Source organism: Miniopterus natalensis, chromosome 13, assembly GCF_054644295.1.
Source record: "Miniopterus natalensis isolate mMinNat1 chromosome 13, mMinNat1.hap1, whole genome shotgun sequence".
Taxonomy (NCBI): domain Eukaryota; kingdom Metazoa; phylum Chordata; class Mammalia; order Chiroptera; family Miniopteridae; genus Miniopterus; species Miniopterus natalensis.
Genome location: NC_142093.1, coordinates 22,219,031 through 22,246,287, shown reverse-complemented (window position 1 = coordinate 22,246,287; position 27,257 = coordinate 22,219,031). Strand labels below are relative to the sequence as shown.

At 43.8% G+C, this 27,257-nt stretch overlaps 2 protein-coding genes across 4 annotated transcripts in view; one reads left to right on the top strand and one right to left on the bottom strand.

Moving 5' to 3' along the window:
* The window catches only part of PREPL (prolyl endopeptidase like), a 31,768-nt gene extending 29,178 nt beyond the window's left edge, over nucleotides 1–2,590 (top strand). For all 3 annotated transcript variants that reach the window (XM_016204097.2, XM_016204096.2, XM_016204098.2), the window contains one exon: nucleotides 131–2,590. In XM_016204097.2, coding sequence (XP_016059583.2) covers nucleotides 131–220 — 90 coding nt within the window. In that variant the 3' untranslated portion in view covers nucleotides 221–2,590. The remainder of the gene's footprint in view (nucleotides 1–130) is intronic.
* Nucleotides 814–27,257, bottom strand: SLC3A1 (solute carrier family 3 member 1). Its single transcript, XM_016204100.2, has 10 exons — nucleotides 26,846–27,257; nucleotides 22,731–22,910; nucleotides 22,428–22,582; nucleotides 18,792–18,917; nucleotides 10,994–11,113; nucleotides 9,495–9,619; nucleotides 8,092–8,287; nucleotides 5,400–5,567; nucleotides 3,981–4,097; nucleotides 814–1,254 (listed from the first exon to the last, which is right to left on the bottom strand). The coding sequence occupies exons 1-10, from the start codon at nucleotides 27,255–27,257 to the stop codon at nucleotides 814–816; spliced, it is 2,040 nt and encodes a 679-aa protein (XP_016059586.2).

Sequence of the window (27,257 nt, the reverse complement as noted above, 5' to 3'; positions counted from 1 at the left end):
TTCCCAAGTAAAAGAAAAGTATCCCTGCTATACATTGCTGACTTCAGGGTTAGGTAAGAGGAACAGAGAGACTGCACACTGGGGTTTTACTACAAAGGACTTCTAATCTTTTCTAATTTGTCTCTTTTAGATTACAGCCCAGATTAAATTCCTGTATGAGGAACTTGGACTTGACAGCACCAGTGCTTTCGAGAATCTTAAGAAATATCTAAAATTCTGAAATGATGTATTCAGTGGGAATTGGAAACATTGAAATATTTCCTAGTTTTATTTGCAGTTGGGTTAGCAAAAGAGATTTTTTTTTAAGTTAGTAATTTATAAAAATTTGCTTCTCTATCCAAATTTTGTTTAGTGTACATCTCACTCACTCTGTTCTCTCCTTGATGTATGTGCCCCACAACGTAGGAAAGTCGTTTTCTAATCATGCTTAGGACGGGAGCAGAGGGTGAGAGAAGGGTTGGTGACAGCAGAACTCTCCCTTCTCCCCATCAGAACAGCCTCGTTTTTGTAATTTACAGAATAAGAACATTCTTCACATTAAAATGCATTAGATCTTTCTAATAACCTGGAGTCCTAAGGTTATCTCTACTGATGCTATGTCAGTGAAGTTACAAGGTCCTGCATGTGATGATTTTCTTTTAAACACTTTATTCTTTCAAAACATTTGAGAACCTTTCTTAAAGCAGTTACATTCAAGCTACAGAAATACCTGAGAATTAATGACTGTTCATAAAGTTTACCCAGCAGCACACTCTACACGAAGTTGCTGTAAGTAGAACAGAAAGCCAGTGTCCCCATCTCTCGCAGAGGTGTCTAGCACAGGCTGTACAGTATGTTTAACACGCTGGAGTAGCACGCCCGGTTGGAAACGAAGCATGTGTCTCTGAAGTCTGTTTGGTGGTGAAGGAAAGTCTTCGTGTTGTATTCAAGGATGAGGCCTTCTCCCTTGCCCAGTGAAATGGCTTGTGTATCAACGTCCCTTCCTTTGTTGGTGGAATTGGTACTTAATCTTATCCTCACTTTTGTGGGAATATTTGAAATCGTTTCCTTTAGATTTAGCAGTGATGATTCTCCAAAATTCAGAACCATGAGGAAGATTCTGTCTATGCCATCCATTTCTCTTGTGTACACAACAAACTGGCTGTCAGTCCTCAAGTAGCAAAACCAGCCCCTGCTAAGGAGCAGCTCATTAGCATGAAGCAAACTTAATTCTTGATATAACGTTAATGTTGATCTGGGCTGAGTCTTTTGGACCTATTTTTAAAAAAAGTATTAAGATAAATATGTGAGTCTGATTTTTTAAAAATATTTTTAGTATCAAATAAGAAATTTTCCCAAAAATCTTGCTGCAGTTTGCCCCTTAACATAATTACCAATTGTAAGTTTAACTCCTGATAGAAATTGCAGATGCAGGGTTTCCCCTTGGCCAGAGCTGATGTAGAGACCAAATTGGATTCCACTTTAGGAATCCTGAAACAATGTCCATGTCTGAGTTAAAGGACAGTGAACTTCCCTAAGTCAAGTCCATTTATGCTCTATTGTAATTGGCAAGAAAGCTGCCCTGCTGGCACTGACAGAACTGCTGGTGAACTGGGCGTCTCTGTCCCCTTTGTAGAATAACAGGGACATGCCTCACTTCAGCAGACAGGTGTTTCTTGCGTAGCTAATGAGCGGAAAGTTGCAAAAAGCAATGCAGAGCAAAACACTGACTGAAGTAAAGTTTGTACTTTTTTTAAAACCATAAAAGTAACATACATAATTTAATGTATTTCTCTTTTTTCCCTTTAACATTTCAAGCATCTTCTATTATTTTATAACTCCATAAATGTCCTTTTTTAATGGCAGAATAGTATTCTATTGAATGGTTCCATCCTATTGACAGGTTACCATTCCCTGTCATTCAGCACTCAAGTTTCCAGTATTTTCTTACAGTCTTAGTGCCCCCCAAATTTGGATTATTTATTTAGGATATAAATATCACAAAGACAGTTACTATGTCAAAGCTTGTGGACACTTGATGCATAATGCCAAATTATTGTCTGTCAGAGCCGTTGACAAAGCAGTGACGTTCACTTCATTGCACGCCTGCCAGCCGTGCTGACTGCAGTGGTTTTGCTGGTGGCTGTTTGGGGCAGGTGCCTACTGTGTAGTCTAATGAATGTCTAATGGATGTTTAAAATATGTTTTTTCTCTGTTTACCAAGTACAAAGGTATTTATGGTACATGTATATGTATTTGACCTGTCGAATTACTGTTAAAATTTCCTGTAGCCTTAGTTAATGCATGAAAAAGCAGAGTTCAGTGCCACTCACATAAGAAGTGCCCAGTAAGTGTTAACTATTATTTTTGCCTACTTGACTTACCACTTCCTAGAAGTATGTTGAAGTGTCTCTCTGTAATTGTGGATTTGCCAGTTTCTCTCTGCATTTCTCAGAGTACTTGTTTTATATATTTTGAAGTTATTGTTAGATGCATAGATTCATGATTTGTAGTGGAATGTTCTTTTATCCATTTTTTAAAATTTGCCTTTGTCTCAGTGCTTTTCATACTGAATTCTATTTTGTCTGCCATTAAATATTTCCAGACCTGCTTTTTGTAACTGTACTTTTTTTAATAGAAAATGCATGTATACAGTATAAAACTCAGTTATAAGAACAGTATATAAATATATAAAATAAGCTTTTCTTCAACACCATCCCCTAGCTTCCCAGTCCCCTCTCAGAGACAGACACTGCTGCTGTTTATGTAGTCTTTCATTTCTGTGTATCATGAAATGAGCCGTTCTGTGCCTGTGCAAACATATCTAGACATACTTCTTACACAAATAGTGGCATGTTACCATTCTGTACTGTTTTTTATTATTTAGTACATGTTAGAGGTGGTCTCATATCAACACACATAGAACCTCCCTCGTTCTTTTTAAAAGTTGCATATTATTCCATTGTATAGATTAACCATAACTGATTCAGCTGGTTGTCTGTTGATACATTTCAGTCGTTTCCAGACTCTTCTATTAAAAACAATGCTTCAGTGGAGATTCTTGGCCAGGAGGCAAGCTTTCTTTTTGTTAGCATTGTCTTCAATGTGTGCATTTTCATTCTGTGTCCTTTGGTTTAACTATACCTTATCTGAGAGTTTTTATCTTTTAATAAGTAAATTTAACCCATTTCTATTTGTAGTTACTGTATGTTTAGATATAATCCTATAGCCTAATTTTCTCTTTAATTTACAGTTGTACTTTTTTTCTTTTCTTCCTTTTTAGCTTTTTATTGGATCAGTTGGTTATCTTTATGTAATTTTTCTCCTAATCTTCTCTGAAAATTACATAGTCATGTCTGTTCTAATGATTACCTTTAAAATTGTAACGGCCATTTTAAAATATATTTTCATGTTTTATATGGTAGCCACTAGCTACTGAACACTTGAAATGTTACTAGTGTGACACAGGAACTGGATTTTTAATTTTATTTAATAGTCACAGTGTTTAGGAAATTTGTTTCCTAACTTGATCACCATGAAAACGGAAAAGAGTAGAGGCAAAAACCAAAGGGTGTGCTTTTCTAGAACAGCTACTGCTAGGGATTGTCCGTGTCTTCAGTTCCTTCAGGTGTGCAGGCTTGCTCTCAAGGCCCCGCTACCTTAGACTTTGCGAGCTCCTTCCTCCCTCCCTTCCTTTTGAGGGGAGGAAAGGAGGAAGGATAGCAAGGCTTTGCTGACAGACCTCCATAAATTTCCTTAACATCCCAAAGCCCTTGGCCTCTCCAATGAAGAGTTGTATATTCTGTGTGATAGTTCAAATGGTCCACTTTGTACCAATTTGTATTTTCACAAAAACAGGACTTGAAAACTGCAAGAGAAGTCTATGTGGTTGATTTAAAGAGCGTCAGTTAAGGTTTTAGACTCAGGGCAAGTGTATGTTACTAGCACAGAAACTCATTTCCTATTTCTAGAATCAGCATAAAATTTTGTTTGATACTTACATCAACATTCACAGTGTCGTAATCTGTACTGGTGGGCAACCAGGTGTGGCTGCCTTCAGAAAAACCCGCGTTGGAGCTATTGTCCCACTGCATTGGTGACTTCGAGAGAAGGGTATCCTATTTCAGAGGACCATAAAGAGAAATCAGGGGCCTGGTTATCAAATGAAATGTAATTTGGCCATGATTTACTTCATAATTATTTCATTTCCTATACTTGTATTCATTAGCATTCATAATGAAAAGGCCTTAACATTCAATACGTAACCAGTTTCACACTTTAAATTGGAAAGTAGTTAATGGCATCTTGAGTTTGATACACGCTTTGACTCTTCGCTGCTTTTCACTAAAAATGAGGAATGTAGGATTTCAAAATGTGCCATTACCAACTCATTCTACTGTGACAGTGATGGTGGATTCACATGTGCAGCCATGTCCAGGTGAGCCTACATTCTGTCGTATTTACCCAGCCTGGTTATTGCACACGCGTGCACACACAGATTTAGGAGCTGAAATAGAAGAGGTTTCCTTTGACCAAATATTAGGGAAATTGGATCTCATACAATTGAAAGCTAATCATATAAATTATAGGCTCAAGATTATTTGTCTACCCAGAACACAGCTCTGAGATCCACAGCCTGAAACAAAAGCAAAATGAAAACCACCCAAGTCTGAGGCTGTCCATTACTTTTGTTAAACTAACAGGAAGAATCTTTGTGCTGTGGTCAAGTGAGTTCTAGCAATACCCACAAGCACTGTAAATAAATGTCTCTGCACCTAGAGAGGGCGATGAATAATATTCCAACTCAAAGCTGGTTCTCAAATTTTAGAATCAGAATCAGCTGGGAACCATCTTTCAAATGCAAATTCCTTGCCCAACCAGGCGTGGCTCAGCAGTTGAGCATCGACCTAGGATCCAGGCGATTGGGGTTCGATTCCCAGTCAGGGCACATGCCTGGTTGCGGGCTTGATCCCCAGTCGGGGGCATGCAGGAGGCAGCCGGTCAGTGACTCTCTTGTCACTGATGTTTCTCTTTTCTCTCTCCCTCTTCTTTCCTCTCTCTGAAATCAACATATAGTTAATAAAATAAAATGCAGATTCCTGTCCCTGGCCAGGTAGCTCAGTCGGTTAGAGCATCATCCCGATACACCAAGGTTGCGGGTTCAGTCCCTGGGCAGGGCACATACAAGAACAAATAGGTTTCTATCTCTGAAATCAATTTATGAATAAATAAAATGCAGATTCCTGGGCTCTACACAAGAAATTCCATTGTGTGTCTCATTTTTAACAAGCTCCCCAGCCAAGAAAGCTGAGAATTCTCACTGTCCTAACAGTAATTTTCAGCTGTCGAATAGAAATAGTAAATTCTCTGGGCAAAAATGAGTATATGGTATGGTGCATGGTAAAATTATATTAACTTACAACATTATAGCTTTCGTTGAGATTTGTGGCTAAAATATTTCTCATTCCTATTTCTTCCCCATAGTAAGTAACGGGAGTTCCGGGAAGTGTGAAAACAAGCATGTTCATGATGTTGACGTACTCTTGCCCCAAACGAGAAGTCAGCCGTGCAGTGTCTGGTCCTCCAATCTAAAAGGCACATATTTTTAAGAACACAACTCTACACAGTTTTCCAAATTTACCATTTCACAAAAAAGTTCACCAGGCAAAAAGCAAGGTGGTTACCATGGGCACCTTGGTATCAGCGAGCCTGGATTTCAGTCCCAACCTGCTGCTTGCTGCTTGCTTAACTGACCAATTTACTGTGTTAGCCATTAGGATCGACAAAATAATTTACTTCACAGTGATACTGCAAATCAGGTAAGATTTATGAGGGCACCTACTCATATTTTTGCACATTTGGGTAAGAATATTGACAGGAAAGGAAACAAAAATGTTTCCCATAGAAAGCAGGGACAAGGGTAGGAGAAAGACTTCCAATGTGTGTGACCTTTGAATTATTCAAAACAAGTTTTAAATTAAATCAACTTTTACAAAGAAATTTACATAGCCATGTGAGAATTTTTTGTCAAGTTTTCTATTTTTAAATATATTTCTATGTTAAATTCTCCAATTACATATTGTAACATCTAGGCCTTATTTAAGAGTTCATTTAGCCCCAGCCAGCGTGGCTCAGCGGTTGAGCATCGACCTAGAATGAGGGAGATTGCGGTTCGATTCCCGGGCAGGGTACATGCCCTGGTTGCGGGCTCGATCCCCAGTCGGGGCATGACTCTCATCATTGATGTTTCTATCTCTCCCTCTCCCTTCCCTCTCTCTGAAATCAATAAAGACATTAAAAGAAAATTTTAAAAGTTCATTTAAATCACCTAACAACTCTTTCCATATACTATAACTCTTGATGACATGGGCTCTGAGAAACTGCATCATTCAAGTCAGGGAATGAGGCAGAGCCAGCCTTTGAACTTGAGTCTGAGGACAGGAACTTAGTTGCTACAATTCAGGAAAAGGGAGGCAGCTTTTTTCCTTTAGATGTACTAAAGTTATCTTTACAATGATCTTTTATAGGTCACTGTAAAGTATTTTTCTATTTTTAAGGACAGAAAATTAGGTCAAATTTTGCCTCTATTATTTTCATTATCTTAAGAGCATCTGACGAGAAACCCTATGATTTTCAAGCCTTCTGGACTAGAGCACTTTCTTTCAGAACTATTTCTACAGGTAGTTCACAACAGTAGACAGAGATCAGGGCCTCCCACAGGCTGAGGGGTCCCAGTCAACTATGATACCCTAGACCTTCAGTATATGAAAAAACAGGTGCTAAAATGACATAAAATTTGTGATATGGGGGCACTTCTGGAATGGTGTAGTAGAGACCTCCAAAAGTCTTCACCATGAAAGGAGAATGCTGGCAAAACCTAACTCCACTTTTTCAGAACTCCGGAAATTAAAGGCTTACGACAATCCACCAAATTATTTATTCAAGGAAAACGGATGTCAGAACGGCAAGCTTTGTGTTGTTTTAACTTGCCCTAATCTCATGTCCCTCCAAGCAGATCTGTGATCACCTTGAAAACCAACAGACTTGTAACTACAGTAGCTGTCGCAGAATAGGTTTAGAATTCACCAAAAGCTTCACCTCTAGAGAAGTTTCACTGTCTGACCTCTATAGCAGCTGGGATTTTGGTTTTTTCCTTTTATCTGGTCTAATTCAGAGCTGATTCTGCAAATAGCTGCATCCCCAGGGCATTTGCCAAAAACAACCAGCAGCAGTTGGTTAGCGCTATACCCGCCAGGGGTGGTGGTTCTAATTGGAGCAAAACAGAGACTGACCAAGAAACTTACAGCCTGGTGAATGAAATGTCCATAAGGGGCCTGAACATGTTCCCGGCATCTAGAAGGCTGCCCTGATGCCTGGACTGTGCAGATGCCCGGGGAGACCTGAGACTTGCTGTTTCAAGGCATTTAAAGAATCTCCAATCATTAGGTGACCGATAAGCCGGCCAAGCAGAGACATGGCCACAACAAAGAAGACAGATTCGGGAGGATTAACCCAAGAAGGTCACTAAAGAAACAGCAACAAACACTAGGGAGGGGAGAATGTAATTCCCATAGTACATTTTTTAAAATATCCAGTTTTCAAAAGAATGAAAATATAAAAGTGCAAAGAAAAGTGTGGCCTGTACATAAGGGGGAGAAAGCATTCAATAGAAAGTGTGGCTGAGAAAACCCAAACATTGCACTTACAGACTGAAATCGATGACACATATGTTCAAGGAGCTAAACTATATCTAAAGAATTTAAAAGTATGAACAATGCGTCATCAAATAAACACTATCAATAAAGACGATGAAAAGGAACCAAATAGAAACCTTGGTTGAAAAGTCCGATAACATGAAAAAATCAGTAGAGGGACTTTGGACTGGCAGAGGAATTAGCAACCTGAAGACAGATCTCCTGAAATTAAAGTCTGAGAACCAGAAGGAAAAAAATGAGAAGAGCCTGGTCAGAAGCTGGGACAGACCTGGCTCACTTAACAATCCTCAAAAAAGGGGAAGGGAAAGGTCACTAAGAGACAAGCGCCCTTCGTGTTAGAGGTGACTTCAACAAGCTCCCCAGCACCAGGTATGCTGAGTGGGGCGTGAGCACCTACCATCCAATTGGGCCATTTGCCTTCCGGCATATGTTTCATCCAGGACGTGATCACCTCAAACACACTGTTCCCAGAAGGGCTGTCCAGCCTAGTGAGGTAATCGTTGAAGGGAAAATCTGCTTCTTGGATAAAAGGCAGCCCGTAGTACATCATGGTCCTGTCAATGCTGTCCCCGGAGGCTTCAGTGCCCATGAACCTGTAGGAAGAGTTGGCAGAGTACAGTGCCCTCGGGGCCTGGGGAAGTGCTTCTGCCTGATTGACAAGCTGCAGGAGTAGGGGTGAGTGCACACTATCAATCCTATCGGGCTGGGACGCACCAGAAAAAGCCAGATGGCCAAGAAAGGACATGCTGGGTCACCTGGACAATTTCTCGTAATAAACCCAAAGACTAGCCGAAACCTAAGGCCATGTCAAACATTTGGACCTCAATCAATATTGTTCTTTCTAAATCTAATAAAAATTCAATCACTTCCAGGAAGACTAGCAATTCTCATCACTCCACTTAGAATTTTCAGTATATGTCTGCATATAAGATAAGGGGGGTTTCCCAAAAAAATCTTATGTTTGAATATTTGTAAAGGCTCACTTGGTTATTGGGGTGCACTCAGTTGTTAAAAGACTCTTCAGGGAGGACACATTTGCCTGAAAAGACCCACATTAATGCTGTAGCTGTTTGAGACATCACATTAATAAGTGTATCTGGAGCCCAAATGTTTCAGTTCGTGTCCCATCTCCGCTGTTACTGCATGTGTTACCATTACCTGCATGCTCAGAGCCTCAGTTTCCTCATCTGTAAAATAGGGCGAGTAATCAGAGGATCTACTTTAAGGAGGGGACATTTCTTTAACTCCTTTTCTGTTGATTCTGTTGTGTGATTACATAAACTTAGTAAGGGTTAAGTTCATTTTGTTTATTATGTGCTATGCACTCTTTCAAATGCTTCACATACATCATCTCATGTAATCTCACAACAGACTTATAAGGGCGTGGCTATCACCTTTTAACTGATGAGAAAACAGGCTTATGTTTAACTGGCCCGTCCCAGGTCACACAGCCCTTATGCAGGAGTCCCCCTCAGCCCACCTGATTCCCACCCACTGTGATCTGCTAACAGTTTGGTTGGAACATTTGGATTCATCCTGTACAAGGACACTAACAGGTCAATAATGATGGATAACATTCAGATAGCATACTATCTTTTCATTTCCACTGCGAAATAAGTACTGCGGTGAGCATTTTACAAAAGAGGAAACTGGAAGTCAGCGAAGTTAAGCAGCCTGGCTATGCGAGTTGTGACGCACGGTAACCTGCAGGCCTGTTTAACTCTAGCTTGAACCTCCCGAGAGCGCTTGGGCGGGAGGGACAAGCTGCCGCGCCCGTGAAGTGCGGGCGCCCGCGGTCACCTGTATCTGCCAGGCTCGGTGCTGTGCTGGTCCAGGGACCGCCGGAAGCTCCGGACGATGTCGTGCATTCCCACCTGCGTGGTGGTGAAGTCGTGGTACAGCTCAGAGTAGCGTGTGACCGTGTCCTTTGAAAACAGGACGGCATGGTTACCGTCATTCACACGTCCAATGATGTGAGTGCAGACTGTCTCTAGCACTTGCAGTGCTCCAAGGGTTTTGTGGATGGAGAACATTCATGACTATTGGTACCTCATGGGATGCTTAAATTATTAACTATAAATCTAGTAAATTCTACTGAACATCTAAACATTGGTAACAAATGTATTTAACAAAATCCTCCTCCTAAACATTTAACTGTCCTAAAAGCTCCAGGCACTTTTAAAGGCAAACATGCATTTAAACTTTTTTTAACCACCTCTATCCTTTATTTTCACCTTTTTTTCCCTTTTTATTGAAAATCGTATGCAAAAAATTAATCATAACCTTTGTTTCACGATGTGCTTTCATAATTAGCCCATGCGTGGTCAACTTCTCTTTAGTTAATTGGTTTGTTTCAATGAAGTCATAACCACCCATAAATCTATTACTCAGGACAAAAGCTTAGAAGCTTGATAATAAACCTGATAACCATATGAATTTCATTTTACTCACTTAACTTTATAAAAGGGACATAAAGCTATATATAATTTTAGGTATTTTTTGCTATACATTACAGTGTTAAGATTCACCCATATTCATTTATGGGTGTGTCACTATAATTCATTTATTTTGACATTCCATTGTGTAAATATACAAATCCATTATTCTGGGATGCATTTTAGAACTACTGTGTACTTGGCCTTTAAAACAGTGGTCAACCAGAGAAATGGAGTGGCATGTGATTAGTAAGTCTCGTCTGTGACCTGGAGGGACGCTGAGAACCACTGGGGCAGCCCCACAAAGAGCCCAGATTCTGGCTTGGTTTGTAACTCCATTTACCACCCCTGCCATCCCTGGTAAAGTCATTTCTCTAAGACCTGCTAACTGGGGATCATGAAGACATTCTCATAAGATGTTGAGAGGAGTTAAATGGAATATCCTGAGTAAACAGCACAGAGCACACAACAGACACTCGGCAAGTGCCAGTTCCCTTCCCTTCTACCTGTGTGTGCCCTGCTGACCACAAAAGCACCTGGGAAATTAGGTCTCCTCTCTTGCACTTGAGCGAGGTGGCAAAACTGCAGTGAGCAGTGGTGGCCCTTGGCGGAGTCCACACTGTCCATGCCCTCAGGACCCTTGTCACCCAACGACTCCTTGGATCCCTTGCTCCTGAGCGAACCAGGGGAAGGAAACATCTGGTCATGTGCACTTGAAACTCCTCTGTATTTGCTGAAGAAAATGATTTAAAGCACGTCCTACAGACAGGACACAGCTCTGGTAACTGGTGTCTCAGGCTAAATAAGAAAACACTCTGATGACATTTTCAGAAAAGGGGGGAAAATGTCTAAAACAAACTTTACCGGGAGCTGGGTCTTGTTCACTTGGGCTTCATCTCTCAGATGCTTTGCTTCTAGAAGAAACTTAACAGCCTCGAAACTAAAGCCATCAACACCCTTTGAGAGCCAGAACTGTAAGATTTCCTAAAACAAAGAAGGAAAATATTCGGTTACATTAACTACGCATGGTCAAAATGTTTAATAAGGGTTTTGTCTGTCAATAAAACAGCCATCTCCACATCCAAAACATGCACCGCACTCATGGTGCATTTTTATCTGGTTAGCACAGTAGTGTGTCAGTATAATAAACTCATAACTGCATTCATGGACTCCCATACTTCCCTCATATTTGAATTCAGAATGTTACATTTGTAATTGATGTTATAAGCATGTTTTCAAAGTTTAAAAAATCCATTCAAAATGAAAATTAGGGCTCTGGCCGGCGCTGCTCAGTTGGTTGGGCGTCATCTGGTGCACTGAAAGGCTGCGGGTTCGATTCCCAGTCGGGGCACATGCCCAGGCTGCGAGCTCCATCCCCAGTGGGGGGCTTGCAGGAGGCAGCTGATCAGTTGATGTTTCTTTCCATCTCTCTCTCTCCTCTCTCCCCCCTTTCTCCTCCTAGCCCTCCCTTCCTCTCTCTCTAAAAATCAATTTTTAAAAAAATCTTTAAAAAAAATAGAAGACATGACTCAGGCGAAACTGGGAATGTATCTTCCACTTGCCCGGTTCCTTAAAGGTCGCTCCACACTGAGAAAGTAGCCAGTGGACACCCAGGCAGGCCAGGCCCTTCCCCAGACTGGAGACCTGAGGGGTGTCGGCTGCGTTCCTGTTTCCCTCGCCTCTGACACACTCCCTGGGCCGCAGCGAGCCAGTCGTGGGTTAAAGAGGAAGCTCAGGCAGCCAGAACGCGTGGATATGGTGGGATACCAAGGGGGTGCGGCATGTTCCCCGGCTTCGAGGCTTCTCCAGAACAGTCTGGGACACACGAGAGGGTTACCTAAAAATCAAGGCCGAGCTCAGTTCAGCCTCATGAGAGGAGAGTCCTCTGTCTGCAGGGCTGTTGAAGCTCCAAGGAGACCCAACTGAACACGGGTGGGTACTGGGAAGAGCTAGTGTTTGAACTTGGCCAGTGGGACTTCACCAGGGAGTGAGATGAGGAAGAAGATTCTGGACCGTTTGTGGGACAGCATGAGCCAGTCGTGCACGGCAGAGACGGACCTGATTGGCCTGTATCCGGGCAGGCGGGGGGACTAGGCCCTTGAAAAGCAGAGGGCCTAGGTCTCAGCCCCCCCCGCCCCAGGCATCCCCGCTCAGCCTGGCCTCCTCCAGCACTGACCACAGCTGCCCTTCTGCCAAGGGACAGTGGCTCTCCCACTTTGCTCTTGGCTCATCCTTTGCTGAATGGAAAGTTTCACAGGAATGCATCACATTAGAGGAGAACCACCTGTAATTCAAAGCACTGGTGTGAAGTAGCCAATTTTCACCTGTTGAGGGGAACAGAGCCTTAGAACCCTCATGAGGACTAGCCCAAAAATCCCATTTGATTTGAACTGTTTCTTGAATCTACATGTGAATATGGGATCTCTCGGGTGTGAATATGGGATCTCTCGGATGTGAGTATGGGCTCTCTCGGGTGCTGCAATTCAAGGGTCTCAAAGGTGTCTGTTGGCTCAAGGCATGAGTTCATACTGCTGAGGTCAATTCCCTTGTGACATTTTTGAATGGCAAAGCTTGAAAATTTTTTCAAATCTACACAGGCTCTGCTGCCAACAATCCTCAGTGTGGACACAGTTGACCCAAATAAATTCAAGGGGACACTAGCCGGTGAAATTTTTCTTTGGGACACAAAACCCACAAACCTGTTCTTACTGCATCTTTACTTCTTACCAAATGTATTCATTCAATAAGTATCTGAGTTCCAGCTCTGGGCCAGGCACTGAGCTAAGCCCTAGAACTACAACCAGGTCCAGGTCTGCAGAGTTTTTTTAGAATCCCCAACTAGACAGTCAAACTGTAAAGCAAAACTATTTAAATCAAAGCCAGGACAAAGCCTTAAAGGGGAGGAGTAAGGTAACGCAAGAGGGTGACGCAGTGGGATTTGCGCGGGAGTCAGCGCCGCAGGATGACGCGGTGAGAGCAGGTGGTTAGAGACTGAGCCAGACAAGGCCCCTCGTTTGCAGAACAGGATCTAGGTGACCTTAGGGCCCGAGCTTAAGCACCCCTCGCTGTACGAGCCCCTTCCTAACCAACTTCTCGCCTCCTTCTAAATATTTTTCTGTACCTAATTTTACAGTCTTTTTATTTTAAGAAGACCCCCAATTTTACAAGCTTCAGCTCCCACACAACCGGGACCCCCCCAGGGGGCGCTGTCCTTCACGAGGGGCCAATGGGAGAGAGTGGGGCTGGGTGAGGCACCAACAGCCTGACCCAGCCGGGCGGCCCCCAAAGCTCGGGAAACACTAGGCACCGTGGTGCCGGAAACACGAAGCTCTGAGCACTGACTTCCTGGGATAAAGCTGCTGGTTTCCTTCAGGGGGTCCTCATTCCCTGAGGGTTCCCGGCCTCGTTAACTACTGACCCGCCGTTAAAGAATGGCAGGTGTGTGCCCAGCCAAGGCGACGGCCCTGGCAGCGGTTTTCACTTTAGTCCAGTTTCATGAACTGGACTAAACATGGTTTGATGAAGCAAAACAGCAGAAGCTGGATGCTTATTTTTGAGAGTCATTTTGAAATGATGTGGTTTTCACGCAGATAATCCAAAATTTGCTCTTTAAGGATATTTGCTTCATGCTATTGATGCTCTCGGTCAGGTGAGAAAAGAGCCCCAGATTTTAATGATTAACCCTCTCTTTACTCCGATTAAGCTCTCCCGGGTGTGGGGTGTGGGGTGTGGACATGAGCACAGAGCCTGGCTCTGCCCGGACTGGATGGCCCACAGAGGTGCCACAGGGCTCTGGGACAGTTCACTGTGTCCCTGATTCCTAACTCCCACAACATCACACAGTCCCGGTCTTTCACCCGACATCTGTTTATTCTATTCTCCGTAAGCAACTCGCTGCTCTGAGTAAAAAAGGAATTATTTCACCATTACTGACATCCAAATTCACGAAACCTGGAGCGAAACCTTTCCTCCTACAATGACCGAAGTTACGGGGCCCGTTTACCTAAAGAGCCAGGTTTGGGAAAGGGCAGCTCTGCTCTTACATGTCACGATCTGTAAGACTTCCTTTGATAATGACATAAACACGGGCCACCCATCGCAAGAAGGAATGAGAAAGTATCGGATACTTCAGAGGTGCAGAGAGAAAACTGGACTCTCTGTCTATAGGCAAAGGAAAGAAAACTGACCACAGTGCCGCTCGGAAGTCTTGGTAAATTCTTTGCTAATCCTAGAGGAGCCGGGAGTGGGGAGGGGTTGTGGCTGCAGAACCCGAGCCAGGCGGCCACCATCCCTCCACGGCCGGGCCGCAGGAGTCGGCGCAGCAGCGTGACCTTCCTAAACCGTAGTGAGGTAACAGCCACCTGCAGGGTGTCTGTGAGGGAAGCGAGTGTTGCTGCCGGAGTCAGCTGACAGTTTGGTCCTTATATTTCCCGATCTCTCTGTCGGGTTTGACACTGTAACTAACCTCGTCTTCTACAAATACACCCCTTAGCTGCAGGACACCCCACTCCTGGTTTGCCCCTCGTTGTCTGTCTACTCGGTAGGCCTTTAAATGTTAGTGCTCCTTGGAGTTCCATCTCTTTTTAAAAAAATATGTTTTTCTAGCTGAAAACACTCAAGCCCTGAGAGGTTCGTGGCACAGCCAGGTCCCCTGATGGCCAGTGCAAGGGGGAGAACAGAGAGGAGGGCTCTGTGCCGGGTGTCCCCTGCATGCCCGCCTCCCACGCGCAGGTAGGAAAGCTGATGGGAACCAGGAGGGAGAAGGCTCATACTCTGAGTACAAATTGGTATGAAAACTGGAGTCTTTCCAAATGCCTCCTCACCACTAACTCTCTGGGTTGCAAATCATTAACCTGCTTAACTACTGAAGAGATAAGCGCTGCTGGGGGCGTAGGAGGGTGTCAGGAAGTCCCTTTCATGTGAAAGGCCACTTTGCAGGAGCAAACAGCCTTCCCTTCTTGACCTTTCTTATTTTCTTCTGATAGTAAATCTCCTAAACCAACCTTGCAAATATCTAACCTCTCAACTGGAGACAGTAACGACTCATCCCGAGAGGGATCGCATCCTGCAAGGCTAGTAAATAAGGCTCCTAGTCACGCACCCCACTACTTGGATGCCTGCAAGAGAACAGATGGGGTAGTCAAAAATAATTAATGTATTGGCTGGCACATTTCAGCTAAATCCATCACCCTTGTCCAAACATCTCTAGGCAATCCATCCCTATTGCCACTAGGAGCCTGTAGAAATCCACTGCCTGATAAAACAACTGGATTATACTCATTTATGAATTTCCAACTGAAAACTTCCTTGAAAAAAAAAGAAGTATAGAAAAATGAAGCACAGAGAGAGAAACAGTTTGCCTCAAGTCAGACGTGGAGTTGTGGTTAAGACCAAGGACTCTGGAGTCCCAATGCCCGGGTTTGAATCCAGCTCCTCTCCCCCGGTGGGTGACTTTAAGCTTCAGTTTCTTTCTCCATAAAATGATCACAATCTCATGAATTAGGCTTCTTCTGATCATTAAATGAGATGATCCAGGTAAAGCACTTGGCACAGAGTAAGTGCCCAGTAAGCGAACATGGGGGGCAGGGGGCGGTATGGGTGTGCGAACGACCTTTCATGGTGGAGAAGCGGAGAGACCACACTCCACCAGCGTTTGAAACTAACCCCTAGTCAGTCAGTCAGCTTTGTCTACACTCCCCCAAACCTCCACTCCCCCATCCCCCAACGAGACAAGGCTGCCCTGACAAGGTGCCTCCTTCCAGAACAGATCCCAGAGCAATTCATTTGAATTCTGCAAAACATCAAACATATATAGTAAAAACAGTCCTAAAACTAAGGAGTCTGTAGGAATATATTTAACAAAAGATGTGTACACTGAAAATAGCAAAACATTGTTGAAAGAAATTAAAGACCTAAAGAAGTGGAAAGACATCCTGGGTGCATGGATCAGAAGAGTTGTTATTAAGGTGGCAATATTGCCCCAAACTGATGCACAGATTCAGTGTAACCCTATCAAAATCCTCGCAGCAGGCTTCCTGCAGAAATCGACGAGCGGATTCTAAAATACATGTGGAAATGCAAAAAGAGACAATCTTGAAAGAGAAGAGCAAAGTTGTAGGACTCATGCTTCCCAATTTCAAAACTTACTACAAAGCTATACTAATCCAGACAGTGTGATACTGGCATAAGGACAGATATATAGATCAACAGGACAGAACTGGGTCCAGAAATAAACTCTGACATTTATGGCCAATTGATTTTCAAAAGGGGTTTCAAGACAGTTTAATGGGGGAAATATGATCCTTTAAAACACATGTTGTTGGTATAACTGGATAGCCACAGGCCGAAGAATGAAGTTGGACGCCGTCACAGCAAATATTAAAATAACAAAAAATGGATCATAAACCTAAATGTAAGAGCTAGAACTATAAAACTCTTAGGAGGAAACAAGGCAGTAAATCTTCACGACCTTAGGTTAGGCGATGGTTCTTAACTATGACGCTAAAAGCACAAGCAACAAAATTTTAAAAATAGATAAATTAGACAAAACAATTAAAAACTCTTGTGCTTCAAAGGGCACCATCAAGAAAGTAAATAGACAACCCATAGAATGGAATAAAATTAATTGCAAATCATGTATCCAGAATATATAAAGAATGCTTACAGCTCAACCCAAAAAAGACAACATAAATTAAAAATGGGGGCAGGATTTGAATAGACGTTTTTCCAATGAAGATGTAAAAATAAACTATAAACACACAAGAAGATGCTCAATGCCATTTGCCATCAGGGAAACACAAACTAAAGCCACAGTGACATCCCGCTTCACACCCACCAGGTGACCGCCATCAGATACACAGGCGATGACGTGGGGGCGAGGACGGAGAGGAGCCGGCACCCTCGCACACTGCCAGTGGGAACTGAAAATGGTGCAGCCGCTTCGGATGACAAGTTGGCAGATTCTCAAATAGTTAAAGATACATATCACAGACATGCAGATAGATAATTTATAGGAAATGTCCAGAATAGGCATATCCATAGAGACTGGTTGCCAGGGCCCTGGGGGAATGAGAGAGGAGGCCAGGAGGAGTGACTGCTAATGGGTATGAATTTCTTTTAGGGGTGAGGAAAATGTTCTGAAATTAGTGCAGTTGCATAGCTCTGTAAATATACGAAAGCCACTGAATGATACATTGAAAGCGGTGAATTTTATAGTATGTGATTGTATCTCAATAAAGCTGTTTTTTAAAAACGAAACAAGAGCAGCCTAAGGGTAAGTGTCTTCGTGAAGCCACCAAGGCAGCGTGCCCCCTCTCCGTCTGGTTGGCATGGTGAGCTGTGGAAAGGGGCCCATGCCTCTCCGCTCTGTTGCAGTCCCCCCCACCTCAGACCACTGCCCCGCTAACCTAAATTCTTACCCATGACAGCCAGAGCAGCAATGACGACAGCAACGTGGCTGATATTTACTGTGAATTATGTCGGGTTTATTGGAACGGCCACCACACAGGTGAGAACCACGGGCCCCATCAGCCCTGACCTGGGCCACGGCAGGAAATCTCCTGGGCACAGGCCACAGAGGGATCTTCAGTGGCTCAGCATGTGCCCCTGGGCGGCACTCCAGGCCCTCCAGCATCAGCCCCCACGCCCCTTCGCACCTCAGCTCCCTAACTCTCGCCCTCATTTCTCTCCAGTGCGCTGGTGGAGTTTCCAGATAAAATACAGGGCAGCCAGTTAAGTTTTAATTTCAGATAAGCAATGAATAAGTTTCTAGCAGAAATAAGTCCTAAATATTGCATTATTCATTGTTTATCTGAAATTAAAATTTGCCTAGGGGTCCTGTCATTTCATCTGGCAACCCTAGGCAATGGCCCCCGGTCCCTGCTAAAGCACAGAAGCATACTCTCCCCGGAGAGCTTTGCATTTGCTCTTCTCTCTGCCTGAAATTCTCTTCCCCCAGATAGTTACACGGTTCCCTTTCAAAATTCAGGTTTTTGTCCAAACGGGACCTTATCTTGGGGTGGTCATTGAGCCAATTCCATGGCACTCCGAGGCCCCTTCCCCTTAGCATTTACCACCGCCTGACATTTATATATTCTGTTGTGAACTGTCTGCCATCCCCCTCAGTATACTGGAAACTCCTTGGGGGCAGGGCCGCTTTCACTCAGTTATATTCCCAGCACTTAGAACTCGACCTGGCAGCAGCAATGAGTTGATATTTACCATTGAGGGAACACAGAAGCGCTGTGCACGGTTTTCTCATCTGATGTTCAAAAAGCCTGTGAGACAAATGCTGCCATCAACTGCTTCCTGTCGATGAGGGACCTGAAGCGCCCAGGACGCCTCCTCAGCTCGCTGCAGCCAGCGGTGGGCAGGTGCCCCGCGGGGCCAGGCCCCAGGGCCCACGCCCGGCCCCACCGCACCAGCTCAGTGGCACAGGCACAGGGGCAACTCAGAGCTAAGGTACCAGGTGCTTCTGCCTCCCGCCCATTTCGGCTCTTTTGGGTCAGAGGAAGGAAGGCGCCCCGAACGTATCTGAGAGTCTGACTGACTCCTTCATCCCAGAGTTTGACTACACAACTTGATTTCGCCCAAACAGAAAGCACGTCAAACAACCACGTAAGCACCACGTCAGAGGGCCGTCTGCACAGGTGTCTATACTCACTTTTATTTCTTCTTGAACATCAGGGTTGCGGAAATTTAAATCAGGTTGCTCTTTTGTAAACTGGTGAAAATAACATTGGTTTCGTACTTCGTCAAAGTGCCAACTGGAATTTCCATATACACTTAACTAGCAAACAGAAAAGAGCAAGGCAGTTACTTGGTATGATTCATAGGACGGCCCTGCCCATTAAAAAAGTGATAATGCCATCGCCCTCATCCCAGGCTAGGTGCACAGATCCCCAGAGTCTTCCTTCTAGGAAGAGCTTTCGCTAAATTAATTCCCTAAAACTCTACTAGCCCTTAGGAATAACAGAAACCTCGCCACTTCCAGGCTGGTGCCCGGCAGCGTTTGACACTGGTACCAGTCTCCTCTCCCTAGACACGCTCCCATCCGCGGCTGCACCCACGACTGCCCTGGCTGACCGTCCCTCACGTGCCACCGCTCCCCCTCAGGCTGCGCCAAGGGCCCGTAACGGTGGGAGTTCCTCAGGGCTCGACCGTGGGGCATTTGCTCATTTCCTGCTAAAGAGAACATCTGGACAACACTGAAAAACACAGGGGTTTTGCATACATCTTTTTCATTTTTTTAGTTGAAAGACCTAATCACACTGGGTTGACGTTTCTATGGTAACAACTGGCGGCGGCTCAGCAGTAGCTGCTGGCTTTCAAGGAAACACACCCGCATCGCTCACCTCGTGGCCACCTGGACACAGCCCAGGAGAGGACAGTTACAGCAGGGATACCTGAGAAAAAATGAGTATCCAGAATACAAGAACTCTACAAATCTGCCTCAAAGGGACAAGCAATTCAACAAAAACTTGGGAGCGGGTGGAATCCATAAACAGGTGTTTCACAGAAATGGAAGCTCAAGTGAATAAATACATGAAAAGATATTCAGCATTATAAGTAATTAGGTTAATCATCATGAGCAATTAGATAAATGTAAAATTAAGACTTCAATGTGATACCAACTTATGTTCACTTGGTAAAAATTACAAAGTCTGGCAGTACCAGCAATGAATGAGAATATGTGTTTTTTATGCTGTTGGAGGGGATATAAGTTGGTACAGCCCTTCCGTAATCAATTTGGCATTGTCTTGTAGAGTTAAGCATGCGTACCCTGCCCCCAGCAATTTCACTCCTAGTTATTTACCTTCGGAGAATGTTTAAAATGAATGGCACTGTTAATAGTAAAAACAACTGGGAACAGCCCAACTTTCCATCAGCTAAAGAGTAGATCAGTAAATCCTAGAATACTGACATAGTGAAAATGTATGAACCACACCTACCAAAACTACACGAATGAGTATGAAAAACAATGAGGGGGGAAAGCTGGCACCAAAAGACTACATGCGGCATGATGCGTCTCATAAAGTTCAAAACAGGAGAAACGAAACAAATTTTAAAAAAATACATAGCATATATATGGATACATGCATAACCCATGGACACAGTCAATGACGGGGTGAAGCCTGGGGAGGGGTGGGAGCGAAGTGGAGGGGTCAATTGGGGGAAAACAATGGGACACCTGTAATACTTTCAGTAATAAAGATAAATTTTTAAAAAATACATAGCATATGTAAGTAAGGGGAAAACAAAAGCAAGGACTTGGAAACCCCACGTTTAAGGTCGTGGTTACCTAAGAGAAGGCACAGGGAGGGACAGGGAAGAGCCACGGGCGGTTTCCGCAGGGTTGGTAATGTTCAGATTCTTAATTTGGGGATGAGTTCATTGATGTTCACTATTATTATTTTCCCTAGTTTAGATATATATTACAGATATTCTAAAACAGTTTTATTCAGGTGTCATTGAATACAATAAACTGCACATATTTTAAGTGTACGATTTGATCAGTTTTGACATATGTATACCTCTCACCACGATCAAAATAGTGAACGTATCCGTCCTTTGTAGTCCCTAATCCCACTCCTCACTGTGCCCTCCCATCTCTAAACAACTCATCTGCTTCCTGTCACCAGAGATTAGTTTAGATTCTCTAGAATTTCATGTAAGTGGAATCATATAGTATGTGCTCTTTTTCCTGGCTTCTTTCACTCTGCGTAGTTATGTTGAGCTTCGTCAATGCTGTATCGACAGTTTATTCCCTTTTATTGCCAAGTGGCATTGCATGCACGGTTATACCCCCAGGTGTTTATACAGCTATCATGTATTACCCAAATTTGCGTATGCATCAACTGTTAATTAAAACAAAACACCACCTTGGCTACAGTGGAAAACTGATGGGAGGGTGGAAACCCTGGGTACCCGAAGAGACAGTCCTGCAGGGTTGCAGTCCTGCAGGCACCAGATGGTGTGGTTTGTAACCATCTGCAGCCGTTCGTACAAGCAGACTGTGGAGCTGGACTGACCAGACCCAGTCCTCAGCCCTGGCATTTACTAGCTGTGTGACCTTGGCCAAGGCACTTAACCTTCTCTGCCTTAGTCTGCTCATCTGCGAAACAGGAATTAAAGCCTACTGTACAGGACTGTAGGGTGGAGTAGGTGAATTAATGAATATAAAGCACTAAGCACAGAGCCTGGCACATAGCAAGCATTTAGTGAATGTTCGCTATTATCATTATCATTTTAACAAGTGGGTGGATTGGGGAAAAGAAAGATTAAGGAGGTAATACTGCCAGGACTTGCTGATGAGCTGGTCCCCCGGTGCTACACTGGTACCCCTCGATGAACCCGGGATGGGGGGGGAGAAGATCACACAGCCAGCTTTGACTCTTGCCGATTCTGAGTGCCCTTGAGTCATCTGTAAGTTGATGCCCAGAAGCCAGCCTGTTTAAATGTTTCTGGAGAAAGTCAAGATGATCCAGAGTAAAAGGCTCTACAGAAAGCAGGAGAGAATGTGAACCAGAGCCGGTGGAGGGACTGGCCTGGGACAGGAGTAGAGTTGCCAGGTAAAATATAAGACAGCCAGTTAAATCTATATACCAGATAAACAACGAATAATTATTTGTGCAAGTATAGCCCATGCAATATTTTATACAAAAAAATTATACAGTTTAAAATTCAGATTTCATTGGGCTTCCCTGATTTTTATTTGTAAATCTGATAACCCCAAATAGTTAGGGCATGGCTTCTGTTGTAAAAGAAGTGAATATGAAGAGGGTGGGAGTGGGGGTGGGCAGGCTCGTTGGCTACAGTTTACTGCCGAGAGTGATAACATAGGCAGTTAGGATGTTTGCAGAGGAAGGAGGGCCAGAGGCAAAGTTCCAAGGAAAGAAAAGGTAGATGGTTGGGTTCATTTATGGCTAGGGTTTTGTTGGACAGGGAGGCAAAATGTCAGAAAGCCAAAGAGGTCTGGAGCACAGCAAGACACCTATGGAACTACAGGGCGTGGCATCTAGGCTGGACGAAGCGGGAAGTGAGGCAAGGAGGGAGGAGAGGCTGAGAGTAGAGGTTTAAATTTGCTCGAACGCATGAGCTCTGCAATGAAATCAGAAATCCAAATGACATTAGGAGGATGGGGGCCTTGTTTTCATTTCTTTGAGAAACTCTCCCCTTCTTGTAAACTATACCCATGATTCTTTTTTTCCTTAAGAGGGCTTTATAAATAACCAGTTTCCTCCCTGAAGATCTGACCATTTTCACTTTGTAAATCAGGCAAGTCCTGGGTGGCACTTACCCAGTTGTTGGGTGGTGTGGTTATGCCATTTTCATGGGAACAGTTGTGCCAGATATAATAATCAGCGTATTTCCCTGTCCGGGTTCGACTCCACTGAAACCAAGCATGCTTATCACTGGTGTGGTTTGGTATGAAATCAATTATTAATTTTAAACCTAATGAGCAAAAACATTTCACATGTTAGGAAAATATTAGATCAGAATAATACATGACAGGTAAGGAAAAAACACTTTAAACAAGCACTTAGGGAAATGCTTCTCTCAACGCCCCCCCCCCCCCCAACCCACTGACCACTCCGTTTACCTCTGTCATGTATGGCTGCAACCAGATTCTCAAAATCTCTCATTGTTCCAAAAATGGGGTCGATTTCTCGGAAATCTTCAATACCGTGTCGGAAATCTTTAAGGGATGATTTAAAAAATGAGGTAATCCAAACAGTTTTTACATTTAACGTTGTGATGTAGTCCAGTTTATCTTGAATACCTGAAGAAAACAAACGAAGGCCATGAAAAGTAAGTAAACAAAGTTGGGGGGGTTTTTGGTTGAAGGATTTAAAATAAAAGGAATATGCCTAAAATCAAAATATGTCTATTGAGACAGAATTTGAATTTGAAAATTCAAATAGCAAGGTCTTGTTCTGCAAACAACATCCAATTAGTCTTCTGGCAATAATCTTTGACCTTTCCCACCTACAATAGCATAAAGTCTGCCTGTGGCTTATTCATTTTTCATATTTTAAAGCAAGATACAGTATTGTTCATTTATCCCATGCATGGTTTTTGAGCACCTAGGCCAGGCCAGGTGCTGGGCTCAGTGCCAGGGCACAAAGAACAACACATGGCTGCTTATGGTCACTTAGTCTAAGCTGCACTGTCCAGGGTCATGGCCACTTGCAATGAGACTAAGTCTGAATTGAGATGTGCTATAAACATAAACCACTCTGGAATTTCAAGACCCAGTGTGGAAAGAATGTAAACTATCTCATTAACATTTTTATTGTGCTTATATGTTGAAATATTAAACAAAATATATTATTAAAATTAATTCACTTGACTCTTTTTTACTTATTTTAATGTGGCTCCTAGAAAATTTACAATTACATATGTAATTCTACTTCCTCTGGACAGTGCCAAAGCCCAGAGTGTACACAGAAGGGAATTCTAGGCTTGTCTGAGAAGATGCAGGAACGAAACGATTTGTACTTGGAACTTTGTAGGGTAATTAGCAGATAGTGTGTTTTTTTGCTTCTAGTCCAGAGTCCTAAACGTGGACTGAGGAGTTGTCTAGTGTTCAATCTCTGGTAACTTTTGGTGGGACCCCTACAGGCCTCCGTCAGTCAGAGCCTGTCAGGGTCACACAGCAGGCCAGAGGTCACCGAGCCCAAAACACACATCACCTGCCTGCTGGCATGGGGCTCTTCCCCTATAACAGGCTGTCCATTTTTGTCCTTGCTGCGCCTCAGTTTCCCCATATGGGTGGCTATGAGACCTCACAGTGTCAGCAGGCAGCAAAGGGATTTTGATTTAAGTCCGGACAAGTTAAGTAAGGATATAGCTTACCACCTTGCTGACCAGCTATTTCGAGCCAGAACCCGCCCGTGTGGCTGGCGACTTTGGTCAGCAAGGTGTTTAAACTTAAATTAATGTGCGTGCGGACCGGACGCGAGTTATCTCGTGACCGACGGCCAGCAATGCTCGCACACGGAGACATGGGTACGCTCCTGGCGGGTCACCGGGCGTAAGAATGGGCACAAAGCAACAAGGTGAGTGATCGAAACAGTGGGCTGCCTGGCACAAAGCCGACGTGAGAAAGGGCCCCGGGCTCGCACTCCAGGGCACAGAGGCGATCACCAAGCCTGACCGAAACTGCAGCGCTTTCTTCAAATAATAACAAAATCCCCTCCACCTCAAGGACAAATACCTCTTGATTACAGGAAGCAGCCAGTTCCTCAAGAAAGTTCTTGGACATGACAAATGTAAGAGCTGATTAGGAGCTAGCTACTGTGTTTGCAGAAATTTGGGGTATACAGGTATCCCCCACTTTTTGAAGTCACATGGCACCACTTCGCTTTTTCAAAAAAACCTGTTTTTGCTAACTGGAAGAGGATTTTCCCTTTTAAGAGAAAATGAGAAAATAGCGTGTTTAGCATTTGTTTTGCAGCAGCTGTTGCAGAGGCGGTGGCCCCCCCCAAGCTCCTTCCTGGGGAGCTATGCTCAGCATCTCAGCATCGAGCCCCATCTCTTTGAACTGTGTCTGTGCTTTATCTATTTATTTTGTGCATCCGCAAGATGTGCCCTGTATGTCATATTTTTTCTGCTTTTGCTATATGTTAGTGTTACTTTAGGCTTTAAGTGTTACTTGATATGATTTGATAGGTTATTTTTAGGTCTGGGGATGCTCCACAATTTTCCCATATAAATTCGTGGAGCATGGTTCAGCGATTGAGCATCTACCTATGAAACAGGAGACTGAGGTTCGATTCCCGGTCAGGACAGGCCCGGGTTGCAAGCTCGATCCCCGGTTGGGGATATGAAGGAGGCAGCCGACTGATGACTCTCTCATCACTGATGTTTCTATCTCTCCTTCCCTCTCCCTTCCTCTCTCTCAAATCAATAAAACATATATATATATTTAAATCACAGTGATTGCTTATTCACTTTCTGTTCAGCTTCTGAAAGGTTTTGCGGGAACACTTTACTTTGGCATAGCAGGGAACCCTGTATCTAGAAGGTGGTTACCAAGGGCGAACCAGGAGGTGGGGAATGTATCGTTGGGTTTAGGGAGTTTAGCTCTATTTTGTCAAAAACGTCACTTTTGCTAAGCACATACTACATAAAAGGCATCAGGTTGCTAGGGGCAATGGGGGTCAGGGTAGGGTGGAGGGGTGTGGAAGGGGAGTCACTCAGCCCGGGAAAGGCCGTGTCAGAAGGTGCTATAAACAAAGTCCAAAGCACAGCAGGAGCCCTGGGGAGAGAGGGCGGGGCACCGATTAGGAAGGGTTAGAGGGCGAGAAAAAACCTGAACGCAGGAAATGGGTTTGAACTGCACCTTGAAGGACTGAGAGTATTTCAATGAGTGAAGATGCAGGAAGATTTTTAAAAAGAGAGAAAATGATATGAGCCTACAAAATAAAAGCCTTTTATTAGTTATTAAGAAAAGTTGGAGATTTTTAGTTTATTTGTGCCATTTTAAATTTAGATTAAGCTCATTCCTACTCCTCACACTCAATTAAAATAACCATTCTGTTTTACTTTCTTCAAACCAAATATCACTATCAAAACTGACCTTATTATTTATTTCTTATTGCTGCCCTTAACTAGGGTGGCCATATCAACACGTTTGCCAGGACAGTTCCAGCTTATGCCTGCTGAGTCGCATAATTTTACTCTTAAAAGTGTCCTGGCTTAGGCAGCGAAAGACAAATATCACATGATCTCGCTTATACGTGGAATCTAAAGAACTTAATAAACTGATGAACAGAATAGATTCAATGACATGGAAGCATAGAGGAGACTGATAAAGGTCAGAGGGATGGAGGAGGGCGGGTAGGTGGGTGGAGGGGGAGAGTAACCAAAGAATTTATGTGCATATATGCACAACCCAAGGACACGGACAATGGGGTGGAGAGGGACTGGGGAGGGGGAAGGAACGGGATGGAATGGGTCATTGGGGAGAAAAAGGGACATCTGTATTATTTTAAACAATAATAAAATTAAAAATTAAAAAAAAAAAGTGTCCTGGCTTAAACAATAAATTATAAGGACATTCTACACTTAACTCACTAGGAGGTTATTAATGTAACTTTAAAAATATAATTTTTTACTTCTACTTTAATTTTAATAAGATGGATATATTTTAAATAGTCTTTAATTCAAGTAATGACCAACATACCACTATGCCTTTTTCTCCCTCCCTTCATTTCTCAGGATTTATGCCTTAAAGGCTCAGCCTACACCTTTTAATGACATCACAATTTTTTTTTCTGAAATATTATTTATGCTTTATTCACTAATAAAATACCCTCAGGCAGATTACCCAACTAGCCACTACATCCACTGAAAAAGCAATTCCAAGCTGCCACCCTGAGATGATCAGCTATAAAGTGCACAGAAGCAGGAAACTTTCAGGAGGAGCCCTGCTGCATGTAAGAAGTTAGAGCTGATGACCAACCAAGCATATGTGCTTAGTGGGAAGTAAATTAAACAACTCTTCGGGGGCTCGAAGGCCTCCAAGTAGTCTTTCATCACATGGGAAGAACTGGGTTCTGCTGGACGGCTTTTAGAAACATCATAAACAGGTATGACCAGTCACACTGGAATATGCTTACCATACAACCTGGACATAATTCAGGTTCAAGGATAGAAAAAGCCACAAACCCACCCCGTCCTTGCCCCACCCAACACTCTCCCCCCAAGCACCTTTCAGATCTCCGTTCCCATCGCTGTCACTGTCCTTGAACGATCTTGGGTAGATCTGGTACATGGGTCCTGCCTGCCACCAGTCGAGGCACTTGGGAGAGACGGCGATCATGGCTATGGTGGCCCCGGTGAGCACGAGCACAGAAGCCACGGTGAGCCAGAAGAGGACCTCCCGGGGCACCCGGTACCGGGCCTGGCCTGAGAAGCGGAACAGCACCTCCTTGGGCATCCCTGCGTAGGGCTGGATGGCCGCCAAGTCCAGCTCCCCCGGGCCGAGGATGGCCACCGAGCAGTGCTGGGGGCCGTCGGGACCCAGGTCCTTTCCCAAGGCGTCTTCGTTGTGGACGAAGCCATTGTTCGTCTGGCATCCCTTCATTCCAATAGAGTCCCTCTTGCCCTTCTGCTCAGCCAT